At 43.0% G+C, this 17,413-nt stretch overlaps 1 protein-coding gene across 1 annotated transcript; it reads right to left on the bottom strand.

Annotated features, from left to right (window-relative positions):
- Window positions 1-744: 744 nt before the first annotated feature.
- LOC311150631 (chromodomain Y-like protein) lies at window positions 745-16,933 on the bottom strand. Its single transcript, XM_084188121.1, has 7 exons — window positions 16,710-16,933; window positions 9,815-10,610; window positions 4,272-4,537; window positions 3,730-3,902; window positions 3,112-3,322; window positions 2,710-2,853; window positions 745-1,053 (listed from the first exon to the last, which is right to left on the bottom strand). Exons 1-7 carry the CDS (start codon window positions 16,731-16,733, stop codon window positions 895-897), a joined length of 1,773 nt encoding a protein of 590 aa, XP_084044247.1. The 5' UTR covers window positions 16,734-16,933; the 3' UTR covers window positions 745-894.
- Between the last annotated feature and the right edge of the window lie 480 nt (window positions 16,934-17,413).

The raw sequence follows: 17,413 nt of genomic DNA, 5'->3' as shown, positions 1-17,413 counted from the left end.
AAGAAGTTTGGAACCACCAAGACTCTTCCTTGAGCTGGCTGCCCGGCCAAACTGAGCAATCAGGGGAGAAGGGCCTTGGTCAGGGAGGTGACCAAGAACCCGATGGTCACTCTGAGAAAGCTCCAGAGTTCCTCTGAGGAGATGGGAGAACCTTCCAGAAGGACAACCATCTCTGCAGCACTCCACCAATCAGGCCTTTTGGCCAAACAGAAGCCACTCCTCAGTAAAAGGCACATGACAGCCTGCTTGGAGTTTGCCAAAAGGCAAAGACTCTCAGACCATGAGAAACAAGATTCTCTGGTCTGATGAAACCAAGATTGAACTCTTCGGCCTGAATGCCAAGCGTCACATCTGAAGCCAGAGCCCGGACTTGAACCCGATATAACATCTTTGGAGAGACCTGAAAATAGCTGTGTAGCAACGCTCCCCATCCAACCTAACAGAGCTTGAGAAACTCCCCAAATACAGGTGCCCCAAGCTTGTAGCGTCATACCCAAGACTCGAGGCTGTAATCGCTGCCAAACGTGCTTCAACAAAGTACTGAGTAAAGGGTCTGAATACTTATGTAAATGTAATATTTCAGTTTATTTTTAACACATTTGCAAAAATGTATAAAAACTAGTTTTTGCTTTGTCATTATGGGGTATTGTGCGTAGGTTGATGAGGGAAAATAAACAATGTAATACATTTTAGAATAAGGCTGTAACGTAACAAAATGTGGAAAAAGTCAAGGGGTCTGAATACTTTCCAAATGCACTGTACTCTCATACATGCAAGAGGGATGATGGGATATTGGAGAGGCTGCAGATTGAACGCCATGCACTGCCAGTGCCATATTTTTCTGGTACCTTGGGAACGGGGGGGGGGGGGGGGGGGGGGGAATACGTGCTTTCCTTAAAACTCATCAATCTTCTTCTGCAGGTATTTGAGGATTGAGTCCACCCCCTGCGAGGAGCCCCACACTCTCTTCAGTGCCTCGCATTCGCGTTCATTGGCCTGCTCCAGGGCGGCCCGGTTTGCGTTTCGCACCAGTGCTTTTGACTCCCGCAGGACCTACAGTGCAGCAAACAGAGGCCCCCCACCCCACCCACCAGAAAAAAAGAAGAAAAAAAAGGAAAATGATTTATGGATATGGATGCATTGAAGGATATTGGCATAGATTTGTTTAACATTTAATTCTGGGACATGACATCACTTTTATGTCATCAATGAAAAGATTCATGAGCAATTCTGCAACATCCAGATGTTTTGTGACATGATCTCAATTCAATGTATTGCTAAAAGCATTATGTTAATTTAAAACAACACACTCTTGGTTAGGGCCAGGACGATACCAGTATCGCGATACTCATTCGTATCGTGGCAAGGAAACAAAACACGAAGCAGATTTAACTTCTTTAGGAAAACAGCCCTAATGTTGGAAACAATCATTGTTGTCATCCAGTCACATTTATTTATTCATTTTCCAAGCTATTGCACACAATATTTTACATACAGAAGGTTTTTAAAGGACCAAAGAGTTTGGACTGCTTTGTGTTTTCTTTTTTGCCATGGGAAAAATATTGCGACACTGATATCATCCCGGCCCTACTCTTGGTCCGTTTCAAGTTGAGAGACATTGAAAATATAACAATTCAAGTGGACACTATGGCTAGGAGAGTGTGTGTATGTGTATGTACAGTGCATTCACAAAGTATTCAGACCCCTTGACTTTTTCCACTTTGTTACATTACAGCCTTATTCTAAAATTGATTAAATAAAAAATGTTCCTCATCAATCTACACACAATACCCCATAATGACAAAGCAAAAACAGGTTTTTAGACATTTTTGCAAATGTTGAAAATAACAGAAATACCTTATTTACATAAGTATTCATTCCCTTTGCTATTAGACTCCAAATTGAGCTCAGGTGCATCCAATTTCCTTTGATCGTCCTTGAGATGTTCCGACAACTTGATTGGAGTCCACCTGTGGCCAATTCAATTGATTGGACATGATTTGGAAAGGCACACACCTGTCTATATAAGGTCCCACAGTTGACAGTGCATGTCAGAGCAAAAACCAAGCCGTGAGGTTGAAGGAATTGTCCGTAGAGCTCCGAGACAGGATTGTGTCAAGGCACAGATCTGGGGAAGGGTACCAAAACATTTCTGCAGCATTGAAGCTCCCCAAGTACACAATGGCCTCTATCATTCTTAAATGGAAGAAGTTTGGAACCCCCAAGACTCTTCCAAGAAGACTTGAGGCTGTAATCGCTGCCAAAGGTGCTTCAACAAAGTACTGAGTAAAGGGTCTGAATACTTATGTAAATGTGATTTATCCGTTTTATTATTGTATATATATTTGCAAAAATTTCTAAAAACCTGTTTTTGCATTTTCATTATGGGGTGCTGTGTGTAGATTGATGAGGGGAAAAAACCAATTTAATCCATTTTAGAATAAGGCTGTAACGTAACAAAATGTGGAAAAATTCAAGGGGTCTGAATACTTTCCGAATGCACTGTACATGCCTCTTGTAAGACCTTATGATCTGTGAACCGTACATGATACAGACAACATAACTGTATATGAGTGTCGGTGAGAAAATGTTTGTTTTTGATGAGCGAGAAAACAAAAGACAAAAGTGAGGGAGAGGGTCGTACTCTGTGGAAAAGAGATGCCACAAAATATTTAAAAACTTCAAAATCAAATGAAAAGGATGACTTACAACTGAATTACAAGAGACTAGCTCCCTAATGCGAACCATCACCTCCTGAGTGAAAGTCCCGGGCCACAGCACCTGGGACACGAGGCCTTTAGCGCAGGCCTCCTGGGCTGTCAGCTTCCGCCCACTCAGCAACATCTCATTGGCCTGGGAGAAGAGGGGAGAAGAGGGGGTGAGGCTAAGCAAAGGACTGGAATAGTATTAATAGTAGTTCACCGTTAGTATTAATAGCTGTCCCACTCCATTCTTATTTTTTTGTATTGGACAGGATCGATTCCCCATCGCAGGAAAACCAGCCCAGTGAGTGCTACACTTAAAACCAGTTCCCCACACTATATCTGTATTGCTGTGCTGGACTACTCCCCCTCTGAGGAGGATTTTTCAGACAACGCCGTATAAACTCACCGAGGCCACGCCCATGACGCGAGGGAAGGTGAGGGAGGCGCAAGCGTCGGGTGTCTGTCCGTAGGTGGTATAGGGCGTCTGAAACCAGGCTTTCTCGTTGGCCCAGACAACGTCACACAGCGGGAGGATGGCGGCTCCGAGGCCCACCGCCGGCCCGTTCACGGCTACGATGATGGGCTTCTTGAATTGGATGAACGTGTTCACGAATGTCCTGAGGATGGGAATGACAGACTGTCTGCATCACCGTCTTCTGTGGCATTATTACAAAGACTGCCACTACAACACACAGCTAACGTTCTACTCATCACCTGTTCAAAATAACCGATGATTCAAGACAACTGTCTACAAATCTGTCACTTGTACTGATCTGAAAGAACTGACCAGAGATGAAACCAACCATTCCACCATTATGTTTTCTCCAATCAGTGCAGATGATGGTAAGGGGGACAAGGACGACGAGGTCACATTTTTGGACAATCGAGAAAGAGCCAAGGTTAGCCATCGTTCCGTCCCTTTCCAACGTTTTTTTTGTTGGTTGTTTTTAACATATTTGGGGGGTTTTCTCTCTGAAAACAAATCACATACAAAACAGAAACAGAAGTACACCTTCTGACCTACCTAATGGTCTCTGCCATCTTGATGCTCTCCTTCTTGCGGTCGTCGGTGAGATGCCTGATGAAGTAGATGAAGTCCAGGCCGAAGCAGAAGATGCTGCCCACGGCGCTCAGCAGGACCAGCTTGCTGTCGTCTGCCGCCGCCGTGGCCATGGCACTCTGTATCTCCTTCATTACCTGAGGCAGCCCAGAGAGGGAGACATTAAAAAAATACTTACAATTATTATGGGCCAGTTACCTAGACACAGATGAAGCATAGTCTTGGATTAAGAAGCACTTTCGATGGAGAATTACATTGGAAATACTTTTTAGTATAGTACTAGGCTTAATTTGTGTCCAGGAAACAAACCCAATATATTTTTATAGGACCAGTATTTGACTTTCTTTTCAGATATTTTGCTTACATATATATTTGACTACCAAGTGTTCGGAAAAGTTGGCATAACTAAACGATGAAGTACTACTATTTTTGGCCTGTCACGCCAATTGTCATGCAGTATAACAATTGTTTTGTTAGGGCAAAGACAAGACAGGCGTATGACTCACATCGGGGTTGAGTGAGTTGTTCTCCGAGGACTTGGTGGAGAGCAGGATGTGGGTGAAGCCGTCCTGCTTCTTGACGACGAGGTCCCTGTAGCGATAGGCGCTCTCCGTCTGCCGGACACTGAACCGAAGGCGCTTATCGAAGACCGAGCGCTGCTCCCCGAAGCGCCGTTTCCCCGCCACCCCGGAGACTGCGGTGACTCCTGCCACTGCACTCTGCAGGCTAGCTGTCCCATTGGCCGCCAGAGCCTGCATGAGTGTTGATGTACCTGGTGATAAGAATAAAAGTTAAGATACGGGGGGGTGGGAATGGTGACACAGCCTTCCTTAATATTGTCTGTTTTAATAACCAGGTAGATTAAATGTGGTACTGCCTGAATGGTTTACTGTAGTTCACGAGTAGGGCTTCCCTTCTGGTCTACTGAACAGCAGATGAACAGTTCACCAACTTTGACTTAATTGACAGATAATGAATGAGTACAAAGTTTGAGGAGAAGGGGGAGAAATTGAATTGACCTAGAGTAAAGACATCAGTTTGCATGGCAGTGTCCCCAATCACTCCCCTGTGGCATTGTGGTCTACTTAGCCCAAAGCAAGAAGTTGTAGGCTACAAATGATAAAACCGGTCCAATCAGAGGCAACCCAGCAATGGAGTGTTTATGGCATTTGAATGTACAACTACAAGACCTGGGTTCAGTATACATCACAACAACAACAGTTATTGCAGTCTACTGGAAAAGCCTAGAGGAGTTTTTGAAAATCCTGATGAAAGTGGCCATTTTAGACCTACGGTGCCTTCAGAAGGTATTCACAACCCCTTGGACTTTTTCCCACATTTTCTTGTGTTACAGCCAGAATTTAAAATGGATTCAATTGAGATTTTTTCACTGGCCTATACACAATACCCCATAATGTCAAAGTAGAATTATGTTGTTAGAACATTTTACAAAATTAATTAAAAAGGAAAAGCTGAAATGTCTTGAGTCAATAAGTATTCAACCCCTTTGTTATGGCAACAATACCCCATAATAACATTCTTGCAAATTTATAAAAATAAAAACTGAAATATAACATTTACATAATTATTCTCTGCAGATCCTCTCAAGCTCTGTCAGGTTAGATGGGGAGCGTCGTTAAACAGCTATTTGCAGGTATCTCCAAAGATGTTCGATCAGGTTCAAGTCCGGGATCTGGCTGGGCCACTCAAGGATAATCAGAGACTTGTCCCGAAGCCACTCCTGCATTGTCTTGGCTGTGTGCCTAGGGTCGTTGTCCTGTTGGAAGGTGAACCTTCGCCCCAGTCTGAGGTCCTGAGTGTTCTTGGGGACCTTCAATGCTGAAGAAATGTTTTGGTGCCTCGACCCAATCAAATGAAAGTTTGGAACCACCAAGACTCTTCCTAGAGCTGGCCGCCCGGCCAAACTGAGCAATTGGGGGAGAAGGACCTTGGTCAGGGAGGTGACCAAGAACCAATGAGCTCCAGAGTTATTTTGTGGAGATGGGAGAACCTTCCAGAAGGACAACCATCTCTGCAGCACTTCACCAATCAGGCCTTTATGGTAGAGTGGCCAGACGGAAGCCACTCCTCAGTAAAAGGCACATGACAGCCCGCTTGGAGTTTGCCAAAAGGCACCTAAAGGACTCCCAGACCATGAGAAACAAGATTCTCTGTTTTGATGAAACCAAGATTGAACTATTTGGCTTGAATGCCAAGTGTCACATCTGGAGGAAACCTGGCACCATCCGTACGTGAAGCATGGTGGTAGCAGCATCATGCGGTGGGAATGTTTTTCAGCGGCAGGGACTGGGAGACTAGTCAGGATCGAGGGGAAGATGAACGAAGCAAAGTACAGAGAGATCCTTAATGAAAATCTGCTCCTGAGCGCTCAGGACCTCAGACTGGGGCGAAGGTTCACCTTCCAACAGGACAACGACCCTAGGCACACAGCCAAGGCAACGCAGGAGTGGCTTCGGGACAAGTCTCAATGTCCTTGAGTGGCCCAGCCAGAGGCCGGACTTCAACCCGATCGAACATCTCTGGAGAGACCTGAAAATAGCTGTGCAGCGACGCTCCCCATCCAACCTGACAGAGCTTGAGAGGATCTGCAGAGAAGAATGGGAGAAACTCCACAAATACAGGTGTGCCAAGCTTGTAGCGTCATACCCAAGAAGACTCAAGGCTGTAAATCGCTGCCAAAGGTGCTTCAACAAAGTACTGAGTAAAGGGTCTGAACACTTATGTAAATGTTATATTTCAGTTTTAATACATTTGCAAACATTTCTAAAAACCAGTTTTTCTTTGTCATTATGGGGTATTGTATGTAGATTGATGAGGGAAAAAAACGATTTATCCATTTTAGAATAAGGCTGTAACGTAACAAAATGTGGAAAATGGGGTCTGAATACTTTCCTAATGCACTGTACATGCCTCTTGTAAGACCTTATGATCTGTGAACCATACATGATACAGACAACATATTGGTATCATTATACTCCTAATAATGTGCTCTAACATATGGAGTACATCTAGATTCTGAAATAAAAATGTACACATTACATTTATTCAACATTACAAATATTAATATCTCAACTAGCCTTTTTGATTTTGTTCATTTTAACATTTTTTTACATTTTAGTCATTTAGCAGACGCTCTTAACCAGAGCGACTTACAGGAGCAATTAGGGTTAAGTGCCTTGCTCAAGGGCACATTAACGTCATTTAGCAGACGCTCTTAGCCAGAGCGACTCACAAATTGGTGCGTTCACCCTATAGCCAGTGGGATAACCACTTTACAATTTGGGGGGGGGGGGGTTAGAAGGAATACTTTATCCTATCCCAGGTATTCCTTAAAGAGGTGGGGTTTCAAATGTCTCCGGAAGGTGGTGAGTGACTCCGCTGTCCTGGCGTCGTGAGGGAGCTTGTTCCACCATTGGGGTGCCAGAGCAGCGAACAGTTTTGACTGGGCTGAGCGGGAGCTGTGCTTCCGCAGAGGAAGGGGAGCCAGCAGGCCAGAGGTGGATGAACGCAATGTCCTCGTTTGGGTGTAGGGACTGATCAGAGCCTGAAGGTACAGAGGTGCCGTTCCCCTCACTGCTCCATAGGCAAGCACCATGGTCTTGTAGCGGATGCGAGCTTCAACTGGAAGCCAGTGGAGTGTGCGGAGGAGGGGGGTGACGTGAGAGAACTTGGGAAGGTTGAACACCAGACGGGCTGCGGCATTCTGGATGAGTTGTAGGGGTTTAATGGCACAGGCAGGGAGCCCAGCCAACAGCGAGTTGCAGTAGTCCAGACGGGAGATGACAAGTGCATTTTAAGACATATTGTTTGGAACGATATACTCTACAAGTACATCACATTTCCAGAGTGGGCTCTCTTCTAATTCTGAAGTTCTGATACATTTTATGAGCACCACCAACACAGCGAATGGTAAATGAATTCAAAGGGAACGCCCTCTGCTGGTGACTTGCTGAATGTGCAATCCTAAAGGAGGGCTGTGATTGGTTAATGTCCTATAATGTCAATTTCTATGTATAAAATTGGTAAAATCATTACAAGTAGCCCACTCTGGAAATGTGATGTGTTTGAAGAGTATATTGTTCCAAACAATATGTCAAAAAAAATAAGCTAAATCAAAAAGGGTAGTTTTGAGAGATTCATATTAATAGTTCTAATGTTGAATAAATTAAAATGTGAAAATGTGTATTTCAGAATCTAGACATACTCCATATGTTAGAGCACACTATTAGGAGTATAATGACACCAAGATGTTGACTGTATCATGTACGGTTTACGGATCATAGGGACTTATAGGAGGTACCAGTCAAAAGTTTGGATATACCTACTCATTCCAGGGTTTTTCTTAATTCTTTACTATTTTCTACATTTTAGAATAATAGTGAAGACATCAAAACTATGATAACACATTTGGAATCATGTAGTAACCAAAAAAGTGTTAAACAAATCAAAATATATTTTATATTTGAGATTCTTCAAATAGCCACCCCTTGCCTTGATGACAGCTTTGCACACGCTTGGTATTCTCTCAACCAGCTTCATGAGGTAGTCACATGGAATGCATTTCAATTAACAGGTGTGCCTTCTTAAAAGTTAATTTGTGGAATTTCTTTATTTCCTAATGCATTTGAGCCAATCAGTTTTGTTGTGACAAGGTAGGGGGGGTATACAGAAGATAGCCTTATTTGGTAAAAGACCAAGTCCATATTATGGCAAGAACAGCTCAAATAAACAAAGAGAAACGACAGTCCATCATTACTTTAAGACAAGAAGGTCAGTCAATACGGAACATTAAGAACTTTGAAAGTTTCTTCAAGTGCAGTCGCAAAAACAATCAAGCACTCTGATGAAACTGGCTCTCATGAGGACCGCCACAGGAATGGAAGACACAGAGTAACCTCTGCTGCAGTGGATAAATTCATTAGAGTTAACTGCACCTCAGATTGCAGCCCAAATAAATGCTTCAGAGTTCAAGTAACAGACACATCTCAACATCAACTGTTCAGAGGAGACTGCGTGAATCAGGCCTTCATGGTCGAATTGCTGCAAAGAAACCACTACTAAAGGACACCAATAAGAAGAGACTTGCTTGGGCCAAGAAACACGAGCAATGGACATTAGACCAGTGGAAATATGTCCTTTGGTCTGGAGTCCAAATTGGAGATTTTTGGTTCCAACCGCTGTGTCTTTGTGAGACGCTGTGTGTGTGAACGAATTATCTCCGCGTGTGTATTTCCCACCGTAAAGCATGGAGGAGCAGGTGTTATGGTGCTTTGCTGGTGACACTGTCTGATTTATTTAGAATTCAAGGCACACTTAACCAGCATGGCTACCACAGCATTCTGCAGCGATATGCCATCCCATCTGGTTTGCGCTTAGTGGGACTATCATTTGTTTTTCAACAGGACAATGACCCAAAACCCACCTCCAGGCTGTGTAAGGGCTATTTGACCAAGGAGGAGAGTGATGGAGTGCTGTATCAGATGACCTGGCCTCCACAATCCCCGACCTCAACCCAATTGAGATGGTTTGGGAAGAGTTGGAACGCAGCGTGAAGGAAAAGCAGCCAACCAGTGCTCAACATATGTGGGAACTCCTTCAAGACTGTTGGAAAAGCATTCCAGGTGAAGCTGGTTGAAAGAATGCCAAGAGGGTGCAAAGCTGTCATCAAGGTAAAGGGTGGCTACTTTGAAGAATCTAAAATATATTTTGATTTGTTTAACACTTTTTTGGTTACTACATGATTCCATATGTGTTATTTCATAGTTTTGATGTCTTCACTATTATTCTACAATGTAGAAAATAGTAAAAATAAAGAAAAACCCTTGAATGAGTAGGTGTCCAAACTTGACTGGTACTGTATGTCTAAAAAGGGCCTAAAATGGCCACTTTCATCATAATAAAAAAATTAAATAAAGTGGCTGGTGATACAAATGTAAAAAGCATTTCAAACATCCTTCCTCCCAATGAAGTTTCTATGTGAGATACCGAAAATATTTTCACCTGGCGTGGAATCGCCCTAGAGCCTTACCTTTCCCATTGAGCGTGCGTATGGATGCAGGTGTTATGGGGACTTGCTGAGGGATTAATGGGCTTTGAGTCCTGGGCCGGGTCCCCATGCGCGCCCTTTCTTCCCCAGGCCCCAGCAGCAACCCCGGAGGCTTCTCCAAAAGGGCCACCTCTGGGGGCACCGAGTCCTGCTCCTGCCCCCCTTGATCCAGACAGTGGGCCGCCTCGCTAGGCGACTCCTCAGAGTCCGCCCGGCTGCTCATGGGGCTTTTGGGTACCAGGATTTTGATCCCGGACTTGGCCAGGTCCATGCTCCGACGCACCGTGCCCACCGGAGAAGCCGCAGGCCCACTTGTGAAGCCCGGGCTACAAATGGCACCGGTGGCCGAAACGCTGTACTTTTGGCTCAAGTTAAGCTGCTGTATGTTCGTTTTAGCGTCTGCCATGCCAGTGTCAAGTGGTGGCAACTGTTTGGAGATGGCCATAGCTGCTGTGGGGGGCGAAGGGGCATTCCCGGGTTTTACTAGAGCTTGGCTTCCTGCTCCACTGTTGCCACTGTGTGGCTGAGGCCTGCAGATCTGCTTGCGGGCGTTGTTTCTCGAACTGTAGCTGTGGGCCGTGCTTCGAGTGGAGCGCAGTAATGTGCCGTCTCTCTGTCTTTCACTGTGTTGCCGATTAAAATCGTGGATGAACTCCACACAGGCAGAGAGTTGCATCTCGGGCTCCCAGGTGTCCCCCTCGTAGCCATAGCCCCTCCACCGCACCAGGTACTCCATCTTTCCCTTCTTGTTCTTCCGTTTGTCCACAATTCTCTCAACCTGTAACAGAATTAAAACAAATAGTTGGCAGTGGCAATGACTGGATTTAGGGCAGTCATTAAGTCACAATCATGAGACTAAAACATCTCGGGTTATAGACTACAAATGGGGCTACATGATGTGAGAAACAAATCAGCCATATGGTCAAATCATCTGTGATATTCCAGGATCCAGGCACCCAAATGGACGAAAAAGGACTGAAACAGGGCGGGACTACCTAAACTTGTCCAACAAGAAATGCTTGTTTTCATTTTCCGTTTGCACTAGTGAATACGACCCTGCTATAGCTTATTCTAACACCCTCAGATTTCCTGTAGGATGTTTCTAACTAGGGATAGACCTCAGAAATAAAGCAACCCCACATATACTGACCTAACCTAGAAGGCGGCACCTAGGAACAGAGTTGCCATCTATCAAGGACATTTTCATTAACCACTGCCGCCCTCAGTATAATCATGAACTGTTTTCATCCCAATGGTCCAGCCATAGTATTAGACCACCAGGTTCAAAGAGGCCGTTTCTACCCACAGGCAGTAGTGTGACTACTGAATAGATGACTTCATTGCTGACTGGGTCCGTTTTTTTGTATTAGCCTACTTTGATATTCCTCCTATAAGCTTTGATTTCATTGATATATTGCTGAAGCTATTTGTATGTGTTTAACCTGAACTGTCTGTGAGTAAGATTGTCAATGTAGGCAATTTAACTACCAGTAAATGGCAAACTTGAACTTGATAGAAAGACAAAATCAGCATGTTGAGTTTAAAACTAAAATGTTAAATGTAACTTTACTCCATTACCTCATATAGTCTAGATACGATAGGCTGGCTACCTGTAACAGTTAGCCTATAGTCCAGGCCATATATGAAAATGATGTTAACTTTTTCATAAAAGCATGAAAATCTTGACACACTTGTGCAGTTTGGGCCCATTTTCCATTCTGCCATAACCAAAATGTATACTGAACAAAAATGTAAAACGCAACATGCAACAATTTCAACAATTTTACTGAGTTACAGTTCATATAAGGAAATCAGTCAATTAAAATAAATAAATTAGGCCCTAATCTATGGATTTCACATGACTCGGCAGGGGCGCAGCTATGGGTGGGCATAGGCCCACCCACTTGGGAGCCAGGCCCAGCCAATCAGAATTAGTTTTTCCCCATAAAAGGGCTTTATTACAGACAGAAATACTCCTCAGTTTCAGCCGCTGTCCGGTTGGCTGGTCTCAGACGATCCCGCAGGTGAAAAAGCCAGATGTGGAGGTCCTGGGCTGGTGTGGTTACACATGGTCTGCGGTTGGGATGCCAGTTGGACGTACTGCCAAATACTCTAAAAACGACGCTGGAGGTGGCTTATGGTAGAGAAATTAACATTAACTTCTCTGGCAACATCTCTGGTGGACATTCCTGCAGTCAGCATGCCAATTGCATGCTCCCTCAGAACATCTGTGGCATTGTGTTGTGTGACAAAACTGCACATTTTATTGGCCTTTTATTGTCACCAGCACAAGGTGCACTAGTGTAATGATCATGCTGTTTAATATGCCACACCTGTCAGATGGATGATCTTATCTTGGCAAAGGAGAAATGCTCACTAAAACGAATGTAAACAAATTTGTGCACAACATTTGAGAGAAATAAGCTTTTTGTGCGTATGGAACATTTCTGGGATCTTTTATTTCAGCTCATGAAACATGAACCAAGACTTCACGTTGCGTTTATATTTTTGTTCAGGATATTTTGCGTCATATCTCCTGTACCAAACATAACATGGAAAATGTAATGTCTACCCCTATGTTATGATGGTCAAGGATTACAATGGTGACGTGTACGTCATAAACAGTTCAGATGATTACATAAAGGGTGGACTGCCATGGTAAGCAAGCTAATTAAAATTGCAGTTTCTGACTCAATAGAATATTATTTCTGTGGCATACAGAGCCATACAATCGTCTTCTGCTGTTGTCTTTCCCCTGGATCCCACATGCCACTCCTCAAATTATATTTCAGAAGAGAACATGTCCATTTTAGAGCCATTCACAATTCTCCTTTATGATTGCACTCAGTCAAGATAACATCAATCAAGCTCATGTTGAGATGTTCATGAAGAAAGAAACAGAAAATGAGCAAATCCTCCCACAAATGAAGCATTGGTGCAGCACTTCAAAATCAATTAATACAAATATTATTTATATAGCCCTTTTCACAACAACGATGATCAACACCCCGGCCTTGACTCCCAAAGAGCAAGCAACAGCAAAGGAAAAATAAAGAAAAGATGGAAGGATCCTCCTTTAGATGTACCGAGTAGAAGGTTGGAGTGAATATGACCATTTAGGCCAGACAAATTGTCAATTTAGGCAAGAGAGTATGGTAGAGTATGTGACCAAGATTCATGGCATGGATGACCTACAGGGTCATAGAAGATCAGTGTACAACTCTCTAGCTAGAGAGCTGTCCACATAGGCCGACAAAGATCTAATAATCTATACTTCAATCCATTTCATCTCCATTGGGACATAAGTCCATAACCACTTGATGTGGTGTGTGACATTTTGGCAACCGGTCTTCTTGTTTAGCTTAGTGTAGTGCATTTTACTCGGCCAGAAGATGCAGCAGATTCTGTGGAGACATCCACTGCTGGAAGACTCCATCCTTCTCATGCCATTCTTGGGGTTAGCAGTGTGCAGTTGCTCCTGCCTTAGCTTGGTGTCAATGGCTGACTCCATGCATACATTTTCAGTAAAGCAGAATCAGAAATGGTTGATTCTGCATTAACCCTAACCTGTGCTTCATTTTCAAGCATTATGTAAAAAATAAAAAGAGTAGTGCAATTTCCAAATCAACAACAGAAATAATATTATATTGCATACCAGTGATGAGGCAGACAGTGGTGAAGCTGAGGCAGGCTGCAATGCAGGAGGCAGAGAGAGGAAGGAAGCAAGCCGAGAGAGGGGTTAGTAGTACAGTGGTTCCCAAACTTGGGGTCAGGGACCCATGTGGGATCCCCTGACATTTAAATAGGGTCCCCTGAGAGAATCTTGAATCTTATCAAACACATTAATAACTTGCTTCTCTTCAAATAGGCATTATATACACACCATTTTAGAGTCAACTAAGGGCCTTTTACACTGTTAGAATGCACTTTCATGTCATTATGAGTTGGAACAGCCTGTGGGACATAAAAATTGAGTGAAATACAGTATAAAGACAATTTAAATAAATACAATGTAATATTGTCATGTATATAAAAATCTATTTTTTTAAAAATGCTTTACAGACAGTGGTGAGGCAGACAGTGGTAAGGCTGAAGCAGTCTGCAATGCAGGAGGAGGAAGAGACACAGAGAGAGGAAGCAAGCAGAGAGAGGTTAGTAGTCAGGGGTCGCGTTAACACAGGATTGTGTTTTTCACGCAGAAAAGGAAAGATAAAACGCTGAAAAAATATTTTGCTGTGTTTGTAAACGCAGATCTAAAATGCTTCTTATTATAAATTCTGCGCGGCTTCAGTTAGGGTTCGCTCCAAATCACGAATGTAAAAGGACTAATTTCGTGCTTCAGTTGCACTTCTCCACTCGGATGAAATATCTTTGCACTTGTCATTGGATCACCAGACAGCTCTGAAGGCTACTTTTCTTCTTTCCTCCAGAGTAGTTTTTCTCCGGTAGCAAGTTAAAATGCAAGATTAACTTCAAGTAAAACATTAGGAAATGAGGCTGGCTACATTCTTTCTATGATAAACAGAAATATGACATTGCTTTTTTATTGTAAACTAATTTACTTGTGTAGCTACTAGCCAAATAGCGTTGCACTTCTGTTGTTATCTGATGAAAACAATTTCATTTTCTGCCGAATGTGTTGCACTAATGCATTTTGTGTTTCGAAAAACTAGAGTTGCACGCCCCTTATCACTCTATTGAAGCAAAAAAAACACGACTTTCAATATGAAATGCAGGTGAAATGGTTTAAATACGCAGTTTTATTTTGATGGTCTGCGTTTTAGAAATTCAGATTTCAGAAAGCTAATGCGACCCCCGGTACAGTAGAGTGCAGTAAAGTACAGTAAAGAAAACTATAGTTTAGTCTAGTACAGTCCAGTAGAGAAGTATATTACAATATACTGTACTCTACGGGTACGAAATTGGGATTAAGAAAAATCCCTAACGGACTGTTTTTTTTGAGGGGGGGGGGGGGACACAACATTTAAAATCACAGTGCAGTTATCACAAAACATTTTTCGTGTTATAGCCTAACTAGACATAGGCTATAAAGGCCTGGGAAAAGTTGTATAATTTAAATAAAAAGAGGCAAACTTTAGGCTACTTTCATGAATTTGCGAGGCATGCAAGACAAGACATTGCAAGATACAGATTACCAAAATATGCGCACAAATCTTTCTGCCTGCCCCCTCCGCTCTCTCCCTCGCGTTGGCTCGCCTGCTCCTTCTCTTTGCTAATGGTGCGAGTGTGTATTTAGTCTTCAGTCTGTTACATGTAGAATATCCTAGCCTATTCGTTGATGATAGGCCGTGCTTTACTGAAGTTCCGAGACATTGCAAACCAAGAAATTGCGAGATACAGCATTCCATTGCAAGATTCAGCTTTAGATTGCCGATAGATAGGCCTAGTGCACGGTTCTGACTGTCTGCCTGGTGGCCGACTTGCCTATACTGTGCCCCTCCCCTCGCTAGTTCACTATGAAAGATGTGAGTGTTTGTGTTCTCGGAAGTATGGCAAGTAATCAGTCTCCTCTGTTCCAAAAATACTGAATTTTAGGAGTCGATTCCAAGCGGGATCTAATCTTGACAGTCAGAAATGGGAGTCGACACCGGGAGTTGACGTGCAAGGAGCGGAGGAATCAATTATTTTGGAGTCGACTCTCCACCACTACGTCACAGTCGTTAACAGCTGGAAAAACGGCAGAGAAAGGCAAGCGACAGCAGTGTAGTCCTACAGTATATGGAAATGCAAACTTGCGAGGTGGAATTGAGGTAGAGTAATGGTAGTACAGGTGCAATGCTTAACCATCTGAAAGGGATGCACCGTGAGACCCAAACCGTTGTTGGCAGCAGTGCAGCTGCATAGTGAATTCACCTGGAATTTCATGCATTTTTCTTATTGTTTTTTACAGAGAGAAAAAAAAAGGCAGTTTAAATTAAGAAAAAAATATATTTGTCACATCCCTAGTGTGCTCTACTGTACTGAACTATACTCTACTTTCCTTTACTGTAACTGTGGTTTGTGACTGATTTGCCCTTGTGGCCAATTCAATTGCAGTCATTCTGTTAGATGTTTTGGTCACCATTACCGATTTATTAGTGACACGTTTTAATCAATGAATAATAACAAAATTGTTATCCGTAATAACACTGTAACTAATTGGTAGGTCTACCTTTACTTGTTACTTCTGTTAATTTTCATAATCCTCCCTACTCGTAATGGAATATAGCCACCATGGCCACCAGGAGGAAGCGTTTTTGCAATGGCTTCATATCTGAAAATGTTCAGGGCCCCAAACTATACAAGTGTACCAAGTTTCATGCTTTTATTAAAAGTTTACATGTCACCTAAAATGTGGAACATATCTGCCTGGACTACTACTAACGACGTTAATAACTGGAAAGCGTTCACATAATTACATATAGAATAGTACCTTACTTGAATAGGACCTCTGTGAAAGCATAAGCCTACAATGTTTAAAAACCTGGCCACAAGACCTGTAGGTGAGGCAAAATCCTCTAGGTGCAATTTAAAACAGAGTGCAGTACCCAATAGTTAGCTATCTAGCTAACTCACTCACTAGCCTAGGTTAGGCAAGTTGGTAGGGTAAAGTAGCCAAGAGGACTTGACATGCACAGTCGGTATCACTGCTAACTAACGTTAGCTAACGAACAGTCAGCGAGCTAACGTTAGTTGTCGCGTTAGGTGGCCCAATTTCGATTTAGTAGGCAACACGTCCTGGACTGAAATTGTAATGAAGCTCAAGCTAATGTGGTGTCTTTCAAGCCAGGTCGCTGGCTAAGAAGCTAACTTAGTTAGCTACACGAACCAAAAACATTTCAGATAGCTAGCTCCCAGTAGATAGTAGCTAACTCACCTCATAAAGCTCTTCCGAGGCCATTATGAGTTGCAATTTCTCTCGCCGTTTGGCTAATCTTCTTCGGTTGAAAGCACCTCCAGATTTGATGAAGCCCAGTTTACGTGAGTTGTCTTTGGCCTGCTCCCAATCCCCGTAACGTTAGCTAGGTACTCTAGGTGGTGTTCTGTCCAGCCGAACTTTTTGTCTCTGGGTCTATGTGCGGAACTATTTATTTTGCGCTCACAGCTGCGCATGTTTTGCGCATAATGATGCGGTTTTGGAGCCTAGACTTGATAGCCAAACCTGTTGAAGAGGAAAGCTTCTAATTTTTTTGTAAGGACTCCAACGCAGATCTTGTATTCGTTCAAGAAACACATTCAGGCAAAGAGGATTATAATTTTTGGAAAAATCAGTGGGGTAGTGAAATTTTCTTGGCCCACGGAACTAATCATTCAGCTGGGGTTGCAATTTTAGCACACAATTTCAAAGGGACATTTTTGTTTACTCAAATGGACACCAATGGACATTGGCTAGTAGCGGTCTTTTATTTATTTTTTTTATTTTACATTTTAGTCATTTAGCATACGCTCTTTACAGTTATTGAGTGCATACTTTTTTTTTTCATCAACCACATGGACAGATTATTTGTGTAATGTATATGGATACTGTTCTAGTCCTCCAAATAATTTACTTCTAGAGGAAATTCTTAAAAGACTTCTGAG

Source organism: Coregonus lavaretus, assembly GCF_964263955.1.
Source record: "Coregonus lavaretus genome assembly, chromosome: 23".
Taxonomy (NCBI): domain Eukaryota; kingdom Metazoa; phylum Chordata; class Actinopteri; order Salmoniformes; family Salmonidae; genus Coregonus; species Coregonus lavaretus.
This window is presented reverse-complemented; position numbering and strand designations above follow the sequence as displayed.

Excerpts from the sequence above, each read along its gene's own strand:
- LOC311150631 (XM_084188121.1), bottom strand. The coding sequence starts at position 16,733 with ATGGCCTCGGAAGAGCTTTATGAG. Across the intron at positions 10,611-16,709 it reads CCTCGGAAGAGCTTTATGAG|GTTGAGAGAATTGTGGACAA; the intron begins GTGAGTTAGCTA and ends ATTCTGTTACAG. Across the intron at positions 2,854-3,111 it reads GCGTCATGGGCGTGGCCTCG|GCCAATGAGATGTTGCTGAG; the intron begins GTGAGTTTATAC and ends CTCTTCTCCCAG.